This window comes from Arachis hypogaea, chromosome 20 (genome assembly GCF_003086295.3).
Source record: "Arachis hypogaea cultivar Tifrunner chromosome 20, arahy.Tifrunner.gnm2.J5K5, whole genome shotgun sequence".
NCBI lineage: Eukaryota > Viridiplantae > Streptophyta > Magnoliopsida > Fabales > Fabaceae > Arachis > Arachis hypogaea.
The window spans coordinates 78,406,540-78,419,950 of record NC_092055.1 but is presented as its reverse complement, the minus strand read 5'-3'; the positions used below and the strand labels follow the sequence as shown (position 1 = coordinate 78,419,950).

General features: G+C 39.0%; 1 protein-coding gene across 1 annotated transcript; it reads left to right on the top strand.

Moving 5' to 3' along the window:
• Positions 1–1,551: 1,551 nt before the first annotated feature.
• Positions 1,552–2,043, top strand: LOC112785968 (uncharacterized). The gene has a single exon (XM_025829389.1). It carries the CDS (start codon positions 1,552–1,554, stop codon positions 2,041–2,043), a length of 492 nt encoding a protein of 163 aa, XP_025685174.1.
• The last annotated feature ends 11,368 nt before the right edge of the window (positions 2,044–13,411 follow it).

Sequence of the window (13,411 nt, the reverse complement as noted above, 5' to 3'; positions counted from 1 at the left end):
GTTTTAGGACATATTATTTCAAAAGATGGTATTTCCATAGATCTGGCTAAAATTAATGTCATATCTAGTTTTCCTTACCCCTCTTCCGAGAGGGAGGTCCGCTCTTTTCTTGGACATGCAGGATTTTATAGGAGATTCATTAAGGATTTTAGCAAGGTAGCATTGCCTCTCTCAAGGTTGCTACAAAAGGATTTTGAGTTTGATTTAAGCAAAGAATGCAAGGAGGCTTTCGACAAGCTCAAAGTAGCATTGACCCAAGCTCCCATTGTGCGAGGGTCGGATTGGAGTTGGCCATTTGAAATAATATGTGATGCTTCAAATTTTACCGTGGGAGCCGCATTAGCACAACGCGAGGGTAAGAATCCATATGTCATAGCCTATGCATCAAAAACATTAGATGGAGCCCAATCCAACTACACTACTACCGAAAAAGAACTTTTGGCCATTGTTTTTGCCTTGGACAAATTCTGAGCATATCTTCTCGGTTCAAAGGTGGTAGTGTACTCGGATCATGCGGCATTAAAGTATTTGTTGGGTAAGAAGGAATCCAAACCGAGATTGATTAGATGGGTTTTATTGTTGCAAGAGTTTGACTTGGGAATCAAGGATAGGAGTGGTACGCAAAACCTAGTGGCGGACCATCTAAGTCGCCTTGAACATACAAAAGGCGATACTACTCCTATCAATGATTCATTTCCCTTTGAGAGCCTGCATGCAATCTCGGAAACCATTCCTTGGTATGCACCAATCGCCAATTACTTAGTATCTCGCTCCTTCCCTCCTAATCTCTCCAAACATCAAAGGGATAAGATAAAAAGCGAATCTAAATACTATGTGTGGGATGACCCATACATTTGGAGATGTGGGGTGGATCAGGTAATTTGGAGGTGCATTCCACAAACCGAATTTCACTCAATCTTGGAAGCTTGCCACTCCTTCGAAGGAGGAGGCCATTTTGAACCTCAAAGAACGGCAAGAAAAATCCTAGATTGTGGCTTTTGGTGGCCAACTCTTTTCAAGGACTCTTCTCATTTTTGTAACTCTTTTTCTCAATGCATTAGATTTGGTAATATCTCTAAGAAGGATGAAATTTCCCAACAAACTATGCTATTTTGTGAGATTTTTGACGTGTGGGGAATTGACTTCATGGGGCCATTCCCAAATTCTAATGGTTTCCTCTACATTCTACTCGCCGTTGATTATGTGTCCAAATGGGTGGAAGCAATACCCACCCGCACGGATGATGCTAATGTGGTCCTTTCTTTTGTGAGAAATAATTTCATTTGTAGATTTGGGTCGCCACGAGCAATCGTGAGCGACCAAGGTTCACACTTTTGCAACAAAAGAATGGACGGACTAATGAGGAAATATGGCATCATGCATAAAGTAGCCACGGCCTACCACCCACAAACAAACGGCCAAGCCGAGGTTTCTAATCGCGAGATTAAACGCATCTTGGAAAGGATTGTAAAACCCAATAGGAAAGATTGGAGTGCCAAGCTCACCGATGCATTATGGGCCTACCGAACGGCATACAAAACGCCAATTGGCATGAATCCCTTTCGGTTTGTGTACGGCAAAGCTTGCCATTTGCCGGTGGAAATAGAGCAGAAGGCGTATTGGGCCATCAAGGAGTGTAATCCGAGTTCGGGTGGAGCCGGAATTGAGAGGAAGCTACAATTAGCGGAGTTGGAATGTTTGAGGATTGAAGCTTATGAGAACTCTAGACTTTACAAGGAAAAAATGAAAGCCATCCATGATAGGAACATAAGAGGCAAAGAATTCAAGGCCGGTGATCTTGTCCTTCTTTGCAATTCTAGATTGAGATTGTTGCTCAGTAAACTAAGGTCAAAATGGGAAGGCCCATATCAAGTAGTGAAGGCGGAACCCTATGGGGTTTACCATTTGTGCCATCCCTCAAGTTCGGATATCTTCAAGGTCAATGGGCACCGTCTCAAGTCGTATCATGGTGAAAAAATGAAAAGCAACAAAGAGATTGAGGTATTCCTTTTGGAAGATGCACCTCTTGGCAAAGAGCAATGAACAAGTGAAAGTCCAACTTAAGGACATTAAACAAAAGTGCTAGGTGGGAGACACCCCACCATGGTAAGATCTATCCTTTATACCCTTTTTGTATATAGATTTTAAACTCTTAATTGGTTTGTGATTGCTTAGCTATAGTCTTCTTTGATTAGTTTTAATTGTAAATACCTAGGATATCTTACTCATAAAGCCTTGCATTGAATTCTCCATGAATGACTTGATTATGTGGTGGAAGAACACCTCTCTTTAGGTCTTGCATTGATTTTAGGTGTTTTTGACTTCTTTGGCTTGTTTGGCCTGTGGACATATGATAATTAGGCATTTTTCTATTCATTCAAAAAAAAGGGGGGGGAGGGGGGAGCACGCGTACGCGCACTGTGCGCGTATGCGTCCCTAGGCTTTCGCAACTCCTGGGCCATTTACCAGAGAGTTGTGCAAATTCTGGGCTAGCTTTGGGCCCTGGGCATAACCAACATCATGCGTGCGCGCACGAGATGCGTACGCGTCCATGGCAATTCGCGCAAAAGCGTGCATGCGCGCACTAGCCGCGTACGCGTCACCACTTTGTTTTGCGATCTTGCGCCATTGTCCAGAGAGTTGTGCCCTGGTTGGGCCAATTTCATGCTACTGGCCCAACTGAACTCACGCGTAGGCGCACCTGGCGCGCACGCGTACCTCGACCATAATGCCAATCGACGCATCAGCGCACCGTGCGCGTCTACGTCGCTCACCAAATTTTATTTTTTGGTACATTTCCCGAGAGTTGGGCTAGAGTTGTGCCCAACCTGTGCTGAGGGCACAACACATATGCATGCGGATGCGCACATGGCGCTCACGCGCACACTCACCTTTTGCTACTTAACACACACGCGCATCGTGCACGTCCGCGCCCTTACTGATTTTGCCCATGCACACGCATGCGTGCATGGCGCGCGCGTCAGTTTCGCGGACCAATTGAGTTAGAGTGCGCCTTTCTCCTTCCTTTTCTTCCTTTCTTCTTACCACCACCCCTCTTCTTCACCTCTCCCCTCCTCTACCATCCCTACCTCCTCTTCTCTACCACCACCGGCGGCAACTACCACCTCCGGTGGACCTACACATCTCTTTTCTCTCTTCCCTCTCATCTTCTTCACTAACCTTTCTCTCACCTCCATACCCTATCTCCTCTTCTCCCTCTCAAGGTACTCCTCATTTCTAATTTTTGCTTCCTTTTCCCTTTTTCCATTCCCTTAGTTACATGCTCTTACTCTTTTTCTTAAGTAGTTGCATTCATGTTCTCTTTGTTTGTTGCATTTTCTTTCCTTATTTCTTTTCATTTTCTCATGGGTGTTCTAAGTAGAGCTTACTCTTGCATTGATGAGTTTGTTTGATTTACGTGCTTTCTTTTGTATTTAGTGGTGTGATATAATGATTGATGATGTTTTATGGGATGCTACATTGTCACGCTTCTCTAAGTTTTTGTCATAAATGGATGCACCCCAAGTGTTTGATAAAGGACCCATATGACTTCTTGGAATTATTTTGACTAAAGTGTTCTCTATTTTGGTGTTCCTTCTTATTCACTTGTTTGTTCTTGTATGCATTGAGCTTACTACATTTCTTGCTTCATTTCTACAATCTCATCCCCTATTTTTCTCACTTCTTGTTGTTGATGTTAAGGGTGTGTGCTTCTCATGCTTCTTATTTGCATGCCTATACCACTCATGCATCACATGCTAGTGACTAGCTATGATCTTCATTATTGCCTTAGTTACATGTTGCAGCTGTCATGTATCTAGGCCATTTATTCTCTTGTGCTTTATCACTTGCATGATTATTCTTTCTTGGCGCCTCTTTAAGCTTAATTTCACCACCTTTCCTTCTTTTCTAGGATGGTGCTCAAAAGAGACAATGGAAAGGCACCCAAGAAGGCACCATCACAGTCTACTAGCAAAGCACACCAAGGCCCGCGAGCTAAGCCCCTCCTCACTAAGACTAAGAGCGTTGCTAACATTGATGTTTTGGAGAAAGACAATCCGGTGAGGAATCCGAACAAGTTCCCCAACCGCTATTGTGAACTTGTCTATCCCTTGATCAAGCCGAGGAACTATCATGCGGAGCCCCTTCAAGCCCATCCGACTTATGTCATACCACTCATTATGCCCCGTATCGAACGACGGCAATGGGAATTCCTATTGAGGAAGCCATGGGAGGCGAACTTGTCATGGGTGGTTGAATTTTACACCAACTACCACTCCCCTTCCCTTACATCGGTATTGGTGCGTCGAAGGCAAGTTCCCGTCACGGAGGAGGCCATTCAAAATGTGCTTAAGACCGGACCATTAGCGGAAGGGGTTGATGCCTATCAAGAGATTTTGTCGGCACGGTGCAAATATGCGTTTGATTGGGATGCTATCCTTAAGGTCATTGCCATACCCGAATCATTCTGGATTCGAGGAAGGATGAGGCCCCGGCCCAAGGGCATTGACGCACGTTTTCTCACCAGAGAAGCTCAGCATGGGCCCAAATTCTAGCCCCCTACATGCTCCCAAGCACCCTGATGAAAGGACTTTTGTGTGGTTTAGAATTCACAATAAATTCTCGTTGCAATATAGTTTCTAAACCAACAATAATCCTTTCATACAAAAAATTTGTTTGTCATAAGTAACAAACCCCTAAATTTATAAACCGAAGTATTGAACCTCGGGTCGTTCTCCCTAGGAATTGCAATAAAGTGTCTTGTTATTGGTTATGAGTTATATTTGGGGTTTTTTAATGAGAAACATGAAATGTAAAATGCAATGAAAATAAACTAACAACTATGAAAAGCTCTTGGCAAGATTATGGGAATTAGAAGTCCTATCCTAGTTATCTTCCTCAATTGTGATCACAAATTATTCATTACTACCACTTAGTTAACCTCTATAGTGGAGGAAAGTCAAGTGGATGAACCAACTTAATTCCACAAGTCCTATCCAACTCCCAAGGGAAAGACTAGCGTTAGTGGTATCCAAATCAATCAACAACTTCTAATCATCGATCAACAAAGGAATTAGATAACTCAAGCGTCACTAATTACTCCACCTAGGCCAAGAGAAACAAAATCTACGCTAAGGCCCAACCAAGCATTTTATCAAACACTTGGGAGGCATTAAGGGAAAGAAAAATAAATTGATAACAACAATGAAATCTAACAACTACTTATTGCAAGGAATTAATAACAATAATCAAAGGAAACACAATTATTATGAATTACCTCAAATTGATTTAAAAGAAAATAAAATGAACAAGAGTAGATCTAGAAACAAAATAGGAGAAAGTAATAACAACAATGGAAGAATGATAAACGTAACAACAAGAAATTAAGAAGAAGAAGTAGAAGAAAGCATGAATTGAAACCTAGATCTAAGAACTAAACCTAATCCTAATCCTAATTCTAGAGAGAAGTGGAGCTTCTCTCTCTAGAAATTAACTAAAGCATGATAAAACTAAAATAAAACTAAACTAATGACTAGATGTCTCATCCCTCTTCAATCCTTGGGTCAAATAGCATTAGAAATGAGTTGGATTAGGCCCACAAGGCTTTAGAATTCGCTGGCCACTAATTGCTTTAAGTGGATCATATGGCAGCAACGACGCGTGTGCGTACAGTGCCATACGCGTCACCATACGTGTAGCAGCTATGGCAAACCTTATATTGTTTCGAAGCCCCATATGTTAGCTTTCCAACGCAACTAAAACCGCATCATTTGGACCTCTGTAGCTCAAGTTATGGTCGATTAAGTGCGAAGAGGTCGGCTTGACAGCTTTTGCGATTCCTTCATTTCTTCATGGGTTCTCCATTTTTACATGCTTTTCCTTCATTCCCTTGATCCATTCTTTGCCTCATAAATCTGAAATCACTTATCAAACATATCAAGGCATCTAATGGAATCAGTGTGAATTAAGTTTAGCTATTTTGAGTCCTAAAAAGCATGTTTTCACTCTTAAGCACAATTAAAGGAGAAGTTATAAAACCATGCTATTTAATTGGATAAATGGGAGAAAGGTTGACAAAACCCTCTAAATTCAACACAAGATAAACCCTAAATATGGGGTTTATCAACCTCCCCTCACTTAAACCAAGCATGTCCTCGTGCTTAAACCAAGAGAAAGCAAAGGGTATCAACATTTATTCAATGAGATCTAACTAAATGCACCTATCTATATGCATGCAACTAAATGCAAAATGATTCTACCTACTTGGTTAAAAATAATTCAATCTCCAAGACATACATGCACAAGTAGGGCTAAGGTCCTATGACGACTCATGAATCCTACCAATCTAAATATCAAAATGAAGTTCAAGTAGACTTGCAAGAAGAATGCTCATGAAAGTCGGGAATCAAGGAATTGAGCATTGAACCCTCACCGGAAGTGTTTGCACTCTAGTCGCTCAAGTGTGTAGGGTCGATTCTCTCAATTCTCCCCTAATCATACTTTCTAAGATTTGTTTTTCTTCTAACAATCAACATATATTTCATGCATGCATACAAGTATCATGAGGTCTTTTCATAAGTTGTAATGGGGCTAGGTCAAGGTAGGATGCATATATGGTTAAGCGAGCTTGAAATTTGAATCTTTGATAAGCTTAAACTTCCCACCTAACCTATGACATCCTATACAATTTCAAAGCTAACCTAACTACCCATTTTTATCACTTTTTCACATACTCATGTACTCCTTTTCATTTCACAACACTTATGCATTGACCCTTATTAAGCTTTGCTTTGGGGCATTTTGTCCCCTTTTATTTCTTTCTTTTTCTTTGTTTCTTTCTTTTTTCTATTTTTTTCTTTTCCATATTATTTTTTTTCTTTTCCTTTTTTCTCATTTTTTTTATATACAAGATCATCAATGCATAAGGTTTTACATTCATTACACATGAGCATGTACCCAATTCCCAATATTTACAACAGAAATACAAAACTACCCTTTTATTCTCCCAATGTCCCAAGATTTCCACATTTGAATGATACACACACTCTAGCCTAAGCTAATCAAAGATCCAAATAAGGACTTTTATTGTTTTTCACTTTAAGGCTTGTAATTTGCTAAAATTATGAACAAAGTGGGTTAATCGTAGGCTCAAATTGGAGATCAAAGGTAAGGCTATTTGGGTAAGTGAGCTAAATGAAATGATGGCCTCAATCATATAAATGCATGAATACACAAAATAATGGACATAAAGAATCAAACAAATCAAAGATTACAATCATAGAAAGAGAATAAAGCACACAAGAAGGAAAATAAGTGGTTATAAGATGTAACCACACCATTAGGCTCAAATCTCACAAGCTTGTGTTCTTAGCTCAAAAACCATGTTCCAAAATAAATTCTTTCAAGCAAGTTCAACAAAAATTTTTTAAATTGGTAGGTTGTCCTAAAAATAATTTCTTGAAAAAAAAAATCATCACCCTAACCAAGTAGTCCTAATAAGAAAGAAGTAGCAAAAATATGTACAAATTCTAACTAACATGTAACCTATCATGCAATGCAATAACTAATCTATCAAAGAAAACTAAGAATTGGTGTTGAAAAGGAAATTGTTACCCATGGAGATCGGTCAGACAACCTTCCCACACTTGAAGATTGCACCGTCCTCGGTGCATGCAAAGAAGAGCAAGGTGGATGGGTTGCTACAATTGATGAGCTTCTCCGAAAGGTTGTGCGGATGACTTGTTCGTTACCCCATCTCGAAGCTTTTCCTTTTCCTCCTTTCTTGGTGGCCAACCTAAAAGGAGAGAAAAGAAAGAAAATTAAGCCTACAACAAAGATATCAAACCAAATAGAGCATAGGCGGGGGCTAATGCCAAATAAGAGTACGGTTCTCACTACATGTTAGCTACGCATGTAAGTGAGAAAGCAATATAAGCTAATGGCATATTAACTAATACTTGATGCAAGAGTAAAGTCAAAGCATGAAGAGCATATTGAGCATCAAGATCAAATAAGAAAAAGTGGGTCATGAAAGACATAAAAGATGAAGCATTGATTTAAAAGTTTTCATCACCCATCAATATCAAACAAGACAAGAGGCACCAAAATAATGCAAGAAGTTCTCAGCGATTGAATAGGAAAATTCAACACCATTATTAAAATAAGAAACTTAAAGAGAGAAAATTACAACAAGCTATAAAATCAAAATTAAAATGCAATGAATGAAAGTAAGCAAATGAAATAAAAGAAAATGGAAGAAAAGAAAAAAAACTTTATTTATTTATTTATTTATTTATTTATTTATTTATTTAATTATTTAATTTTATTTATTTATTTAATTTTATTTATTTATTTATTTATTTATTTTTATTTATTTATTTATTTTTTATTTTTTTATTAAAAAAATATTTTTTTTTCAAGAGAGGAAGAAGAAAGGTAGAAAGAAAGAAGAAGAAAAGAAGAAAGAAGAAGAAAGGAGAAAGGAGAAAGGGGACAAATAAGGTGCAAATCGACGCGTATGCGCGCATGGCGCGCGCGTCAATGGCTTTCTTTTTTTTTTCGAGAGTGACGCATATGCGTCATGTACGCATACGCGTCAGTGGTTTTGTGCCAAAGGCATAATGCGCGCGCAGCGTTCGCACAACTCTCGAGTTTTTGGCTTGGGGGTGGAATTTCTCAATTCATGTGTATGCGAGCATGACGCGTGCGGGCGGATTGGTGAAAATGCTTAATGCACGCGTACGTGCGCATGGCGCTTTTTTTTTAGAAGCATAGAAATAGAATTTGACACTCTCCTAACCTATAAACACTCTAAAGCAACCAAAATTCAAATTTAACAAAAATCTTTAAGTTTTTGAAAAATTTTCAAAGTAAAAACAAACACAACTTGCACTTCAAGTAACCTACTTTAACAACAATCTAAACTAATTAAAACACACTATAACAACCTATCAATCAAAACAAAATGTATAAGAGTATATTAAAGAAGAAAACTACCTATGATGGCAACTCAAATCACTTATTAGGTAGAAATACAAGAGAATGGAAAGAGTTTACCATGGTGGGGTGTCTCCCACCTAGCACTTTTATTTATTGTCCTTAAGTTGGACTTATGGGGAGCTTCTTATCAAGGAGGCTTGTACTTGAAGCTATCTTTGAACATCCACCAATGCTTAAATCTCCAATAAGCTCCATTATTCAAATTTAATATCTTCAAGCTTTGATGAATTTCTTCAAAAATCATGAGCTCCCAAATTTGATTTTCTTTGTGCGATCTGGGATCCCACACTTTGTTTTGATACCCGTCCTTGAGTTGGTCATCAATATTCCATCCGGGTGGCATGACCTTAGAATTCTTATAGAAGGTTCCAAACAACTTCCTAAACCTATTCAATTTAGTTCCACACCAACCATTGCTCTTGAATTTTGAGCTTGCAACCATCATGAGCTTAGAATGACGTTTCCAACCACTACACAATTCTCGTCTACTTTTAACTCCACAAAGAGCTCTAAGTTGACCATCATTTTCAATTAAACCATATTTAAGTGAGAAAGTAAAGCTTAGGGATAAGAATTTTACCCACTTGAATGTTGTGTTGGATGGTGACTTGGGGAGGGAGACCTCCCCATACTTAGACAATGTGAGGTCTACTTCTTTAGGCTCTTCTTTAGTTGTTTCCACCTCTTCGCAAGCTTCTTCAATTTCAACCTTTTCCCTTTTGTCACTTGGCTTGGTGTTGTCTTCAAGAACTTCAATTTCTTGCTCAATGAGAGGTGATTCAATTTCGGATAGGAATTCATTGATGAATAAATTCATCTCTTGATCAACCTTTTCATATTCTTCAATTTCGATATACACCAATTCAACTTTTTCCCCTTGGTAGCTTTCTTCTGATTCGCTCTCTTTCTCATTGCTCACCAAGGGTATGGAAGGTTTTGCACTTCTATAATTTCAACTTCATGTCCAATGGGAGAGGATTTCATTAAAGAGAGAAATTCATCCATGATTGAATCCATCTCTTGATAAGCCTCTTCCAAGTCTCCAACGATGACATGCCTTGGAGGTTGTGCACCCTCATCAACATCAATATCAAGCTTCTTGGAATAGTGCTCCATGATGCTACATTCCCATGGACTTTCAACATCTCCCAAATCTTGAACCACTTCTTCCTTTTCTTCAATAGCCATATGCTCCTCCAATTGCTTTAATACAAAGTGGCATCCCTCATTTTTCACCAGGGTTTCCAATCTCTCCTTCATGCTATAGTCTTCAATTGATTCTTCACATGTGGTTATGGAAGCACCTTGAGTGTTTAAGCATTGGTAGGCTAAAGTATGCACTACCTTCGTCAAGTTAGTCACAAACTCTAGGGTGTTCCTTTGGATATCCGCTTGTCCTTGAAGTAGCAAGGTGAGAGAATCATCTATTGGGGCTTGGGGTGGATAAGAGGGTTCATCATTTTGGAGAGAGGGTTCATAGTAGGAAGGTGGTTCTTCTTGGTAAAGGAATGGAGATAGTGTGCATTGAGGTGGGTCTTGGTGGTAATCTTGATAGGGTTGTGGTGGTTCTAAAGGTTCTTGCTCATAATTGTCATAGGAATATGGTATGGGTGATTGGTCATATGATGGATGTGGATCATAGGAAGGTGTTTGATAGTGAGAGGCTTGTGAGAATGGTTGATATTCATGTTGAGGATAAGAATCATAGGCATGTGATAGTGATAATTTATTGTCATAAAAAGATTCACCATAGCCATTGAATTGACATGCATTAGGATGGCGATTGTACCTATAGGTATCCGGAGGTTGTTGCCAATAGGAGTGATCAATTCCTTGAGACTCCTCCCATCTTTATTGGTTCCATCCAAGACACATGTTGTCATTAAAGTCCACATTTCCTACAACACAATGAGAACCAAACTCATAGCCAAAATGATAATTCATGATAGCAAAAACAAAAATAGAAGGCACAAAAACAAGGAGGTAAAATCTAACTACTAAAGCAAACAAGCAACCTATTCACAATATTTACATATGTACAATAACCAATAACACAACACCATTGCAATTCCCCGACAACGGCGCCATTTTGATGAAAGGAACTTTGTGTGGTTTAGAATTCACAATAAATTCTCGTTGCAATATAGTTTCTAAACCAACAATAATCCTTTCATACAAAAAATTTGTTTGTCACAAGTAACAAACCCCTAAATTTATAAACCGAAGTATTGAACCTCGGGTCGTTCTCCCTAGGAATTGCAATAAAGTGTCTTATTATTGGTTATGAGTTATGTTTGGGGTTTTTTAATGAGAAACATGAAATGTAAAATGCAATGAAAATAAACTAACAACTATGAAAAGCTCTTGGCAAGGTTATGGGAATTAGAAGTCCTATCCTAGTTATCTTCCTCAATTGTGATCACAAATTATTCATTGCTACCACTTAGTTAACCTCTATAGTGGAGGAAAGTCAAGTGGATGAACCAACTTGATTCCACAAGTCCTAGACAACTCCCAAGGGAATGACGAGCGTTAGTGGTATCCAAATCAATTAACAACTTCTAATCATCAATCAACAAAGGAATCAGATAACTCAAGCGTCACTAATTACTCCACCTAGGCCAAGAGAAACAAAATCTACGCTAAGGCCCAACCAAGCATTTTATCAAACACTTGGGAGGCATAAAGGGAAAGCAAAATAAATTGATAACAACAATGAAATCTAACAACTACTTATTGCAAGGAATTAATAACAACAATCAAAGGAAACACAATTATTATGAATTACCTCAAATTGCATTAAAAGAAAATAAAATGAACAAGAGTATATCTAGAAACAAATTAGGAGAAAGTAATAACAACAACGGAAGAATGATAAATGTAACAACAAGAAATTAAGAAGAAGAAGTAGAAGAAAGCATGAATTGAAACCTAGATGTAAGAACTAAACCTAATCCTAATCCTAATTCTAAAGAGAAGTGAGAGCTTCTCTCTCTAGAAACTAACTAAAGCATGATAAAACTAAAATAAAACTAAACTAATGACTAGATGTCTTATCCCCCTTCAATCCTTGGGTCAAATAGCATCAGAAATGAGTTGGATTGGGCCCACAAGGCTTTAGAATTCGCTAGCCACTAATTGCTTTAAGTGGATCATATGGCAGCAATGACGCGTGCACGTACAGTGCGCATACGTGTCACCATACATATAGCAGCTGTGGCAAATCTTATATTTTTTCGAAGCCTCGAATGTTAGCTTTCCAACACAACTGGAAACGCATCATTTGGACCTATGTAGCTCAAGTTATGGTCGATTAAGTGCGAAGAGGTCGGCTTGACAGCTTTTACGATTCCTTCATTTCTTCATGGGTTCTCCATTTTTACATGCTTTTCCTTCATTCCCTTGACCCAATCTTTGCCTCATAAATCTGAAATCACTTATCAAACATATCAAGGCATCTAATGGAATGAAGGTGAATTAAGTTTAGCTATTTTGAGTCCTAAAAAGCATGTTTTCACTCTTAAGCACAATTAAAGGAGAAGTTATAAAACCATGCTATTCAATTGGATAAATGGGAGAAAGGTTGACAAAACCCTCTAAATTCAACACAAGATAAATCCTAAATATGGGGTTTATCATACCCATGGCTCATCTATCACTGCCGAGTTAGCCTTGTTGGTTTGGTGTGTCCTCACCGAGAGACCGGTGCACATTCCCCGTCTCATTCGCCAATCCATGGGCCGCATCCACGCTAAGGGGAATCTACCCTTTCCTGCTCTAGTGACCGACTTAGTCGGTTCAGCCGGTGTTCCCCAAGAGACCAAGGATAGAAGGGCCATGATGCCAGGGCATTTTGCCCAGTTTCACTAACCTTTTCTTTACTGTTTTAGGGTAGTTTCATACATTTTCTTAAGCAAATAAGCAAGTTTGGGTAGATATTCACTTACATCTTGATTCAAGCAAACATTGTGAACTTTACATGATTTCATGAGAATTATGTATGGATTTAATGACAAATTGGATAATGCATGATCTCATGACTTGGAATAGAGCTTTGATGCACTATAATTGCTTGATTTCAGGACAAAGGAAGCAAGGAAGAACCACGTTAGTAGCCACGTTAGTCTAATTAACGTGACCACTAACGTGGAATGGGAGCTAGCTTGCAACGTTAATGAGAAAAGTGATCGCCAATAACGCCTTCGAAAGCCATTATAGCCTATGTTAGTTGCCACGTTAATTACGTTAACGTGGAAGCTAATGTGGAAGAGAAGTGAAGCTCCAACGTTAGTGGTAAAAGTGAATACCACTAACGTTGGAAAAAGGGGCACACTTGGCCACGTTAAGAGTCACGTTAATTACATTAACGTGAACTCTAACATGGAAGGGACAAGGAATTGCCAACGTTAGT

Excerpts from the sequence above, each read along its gene's own strand:
- LOC112785968 (XM_025829389.1), top strand. The coding sequence starts at position 1,552 with ATGAATCCCTTTCGGTTTGTGTACGGCAAAGCTTGCCATTTGCCGGTG.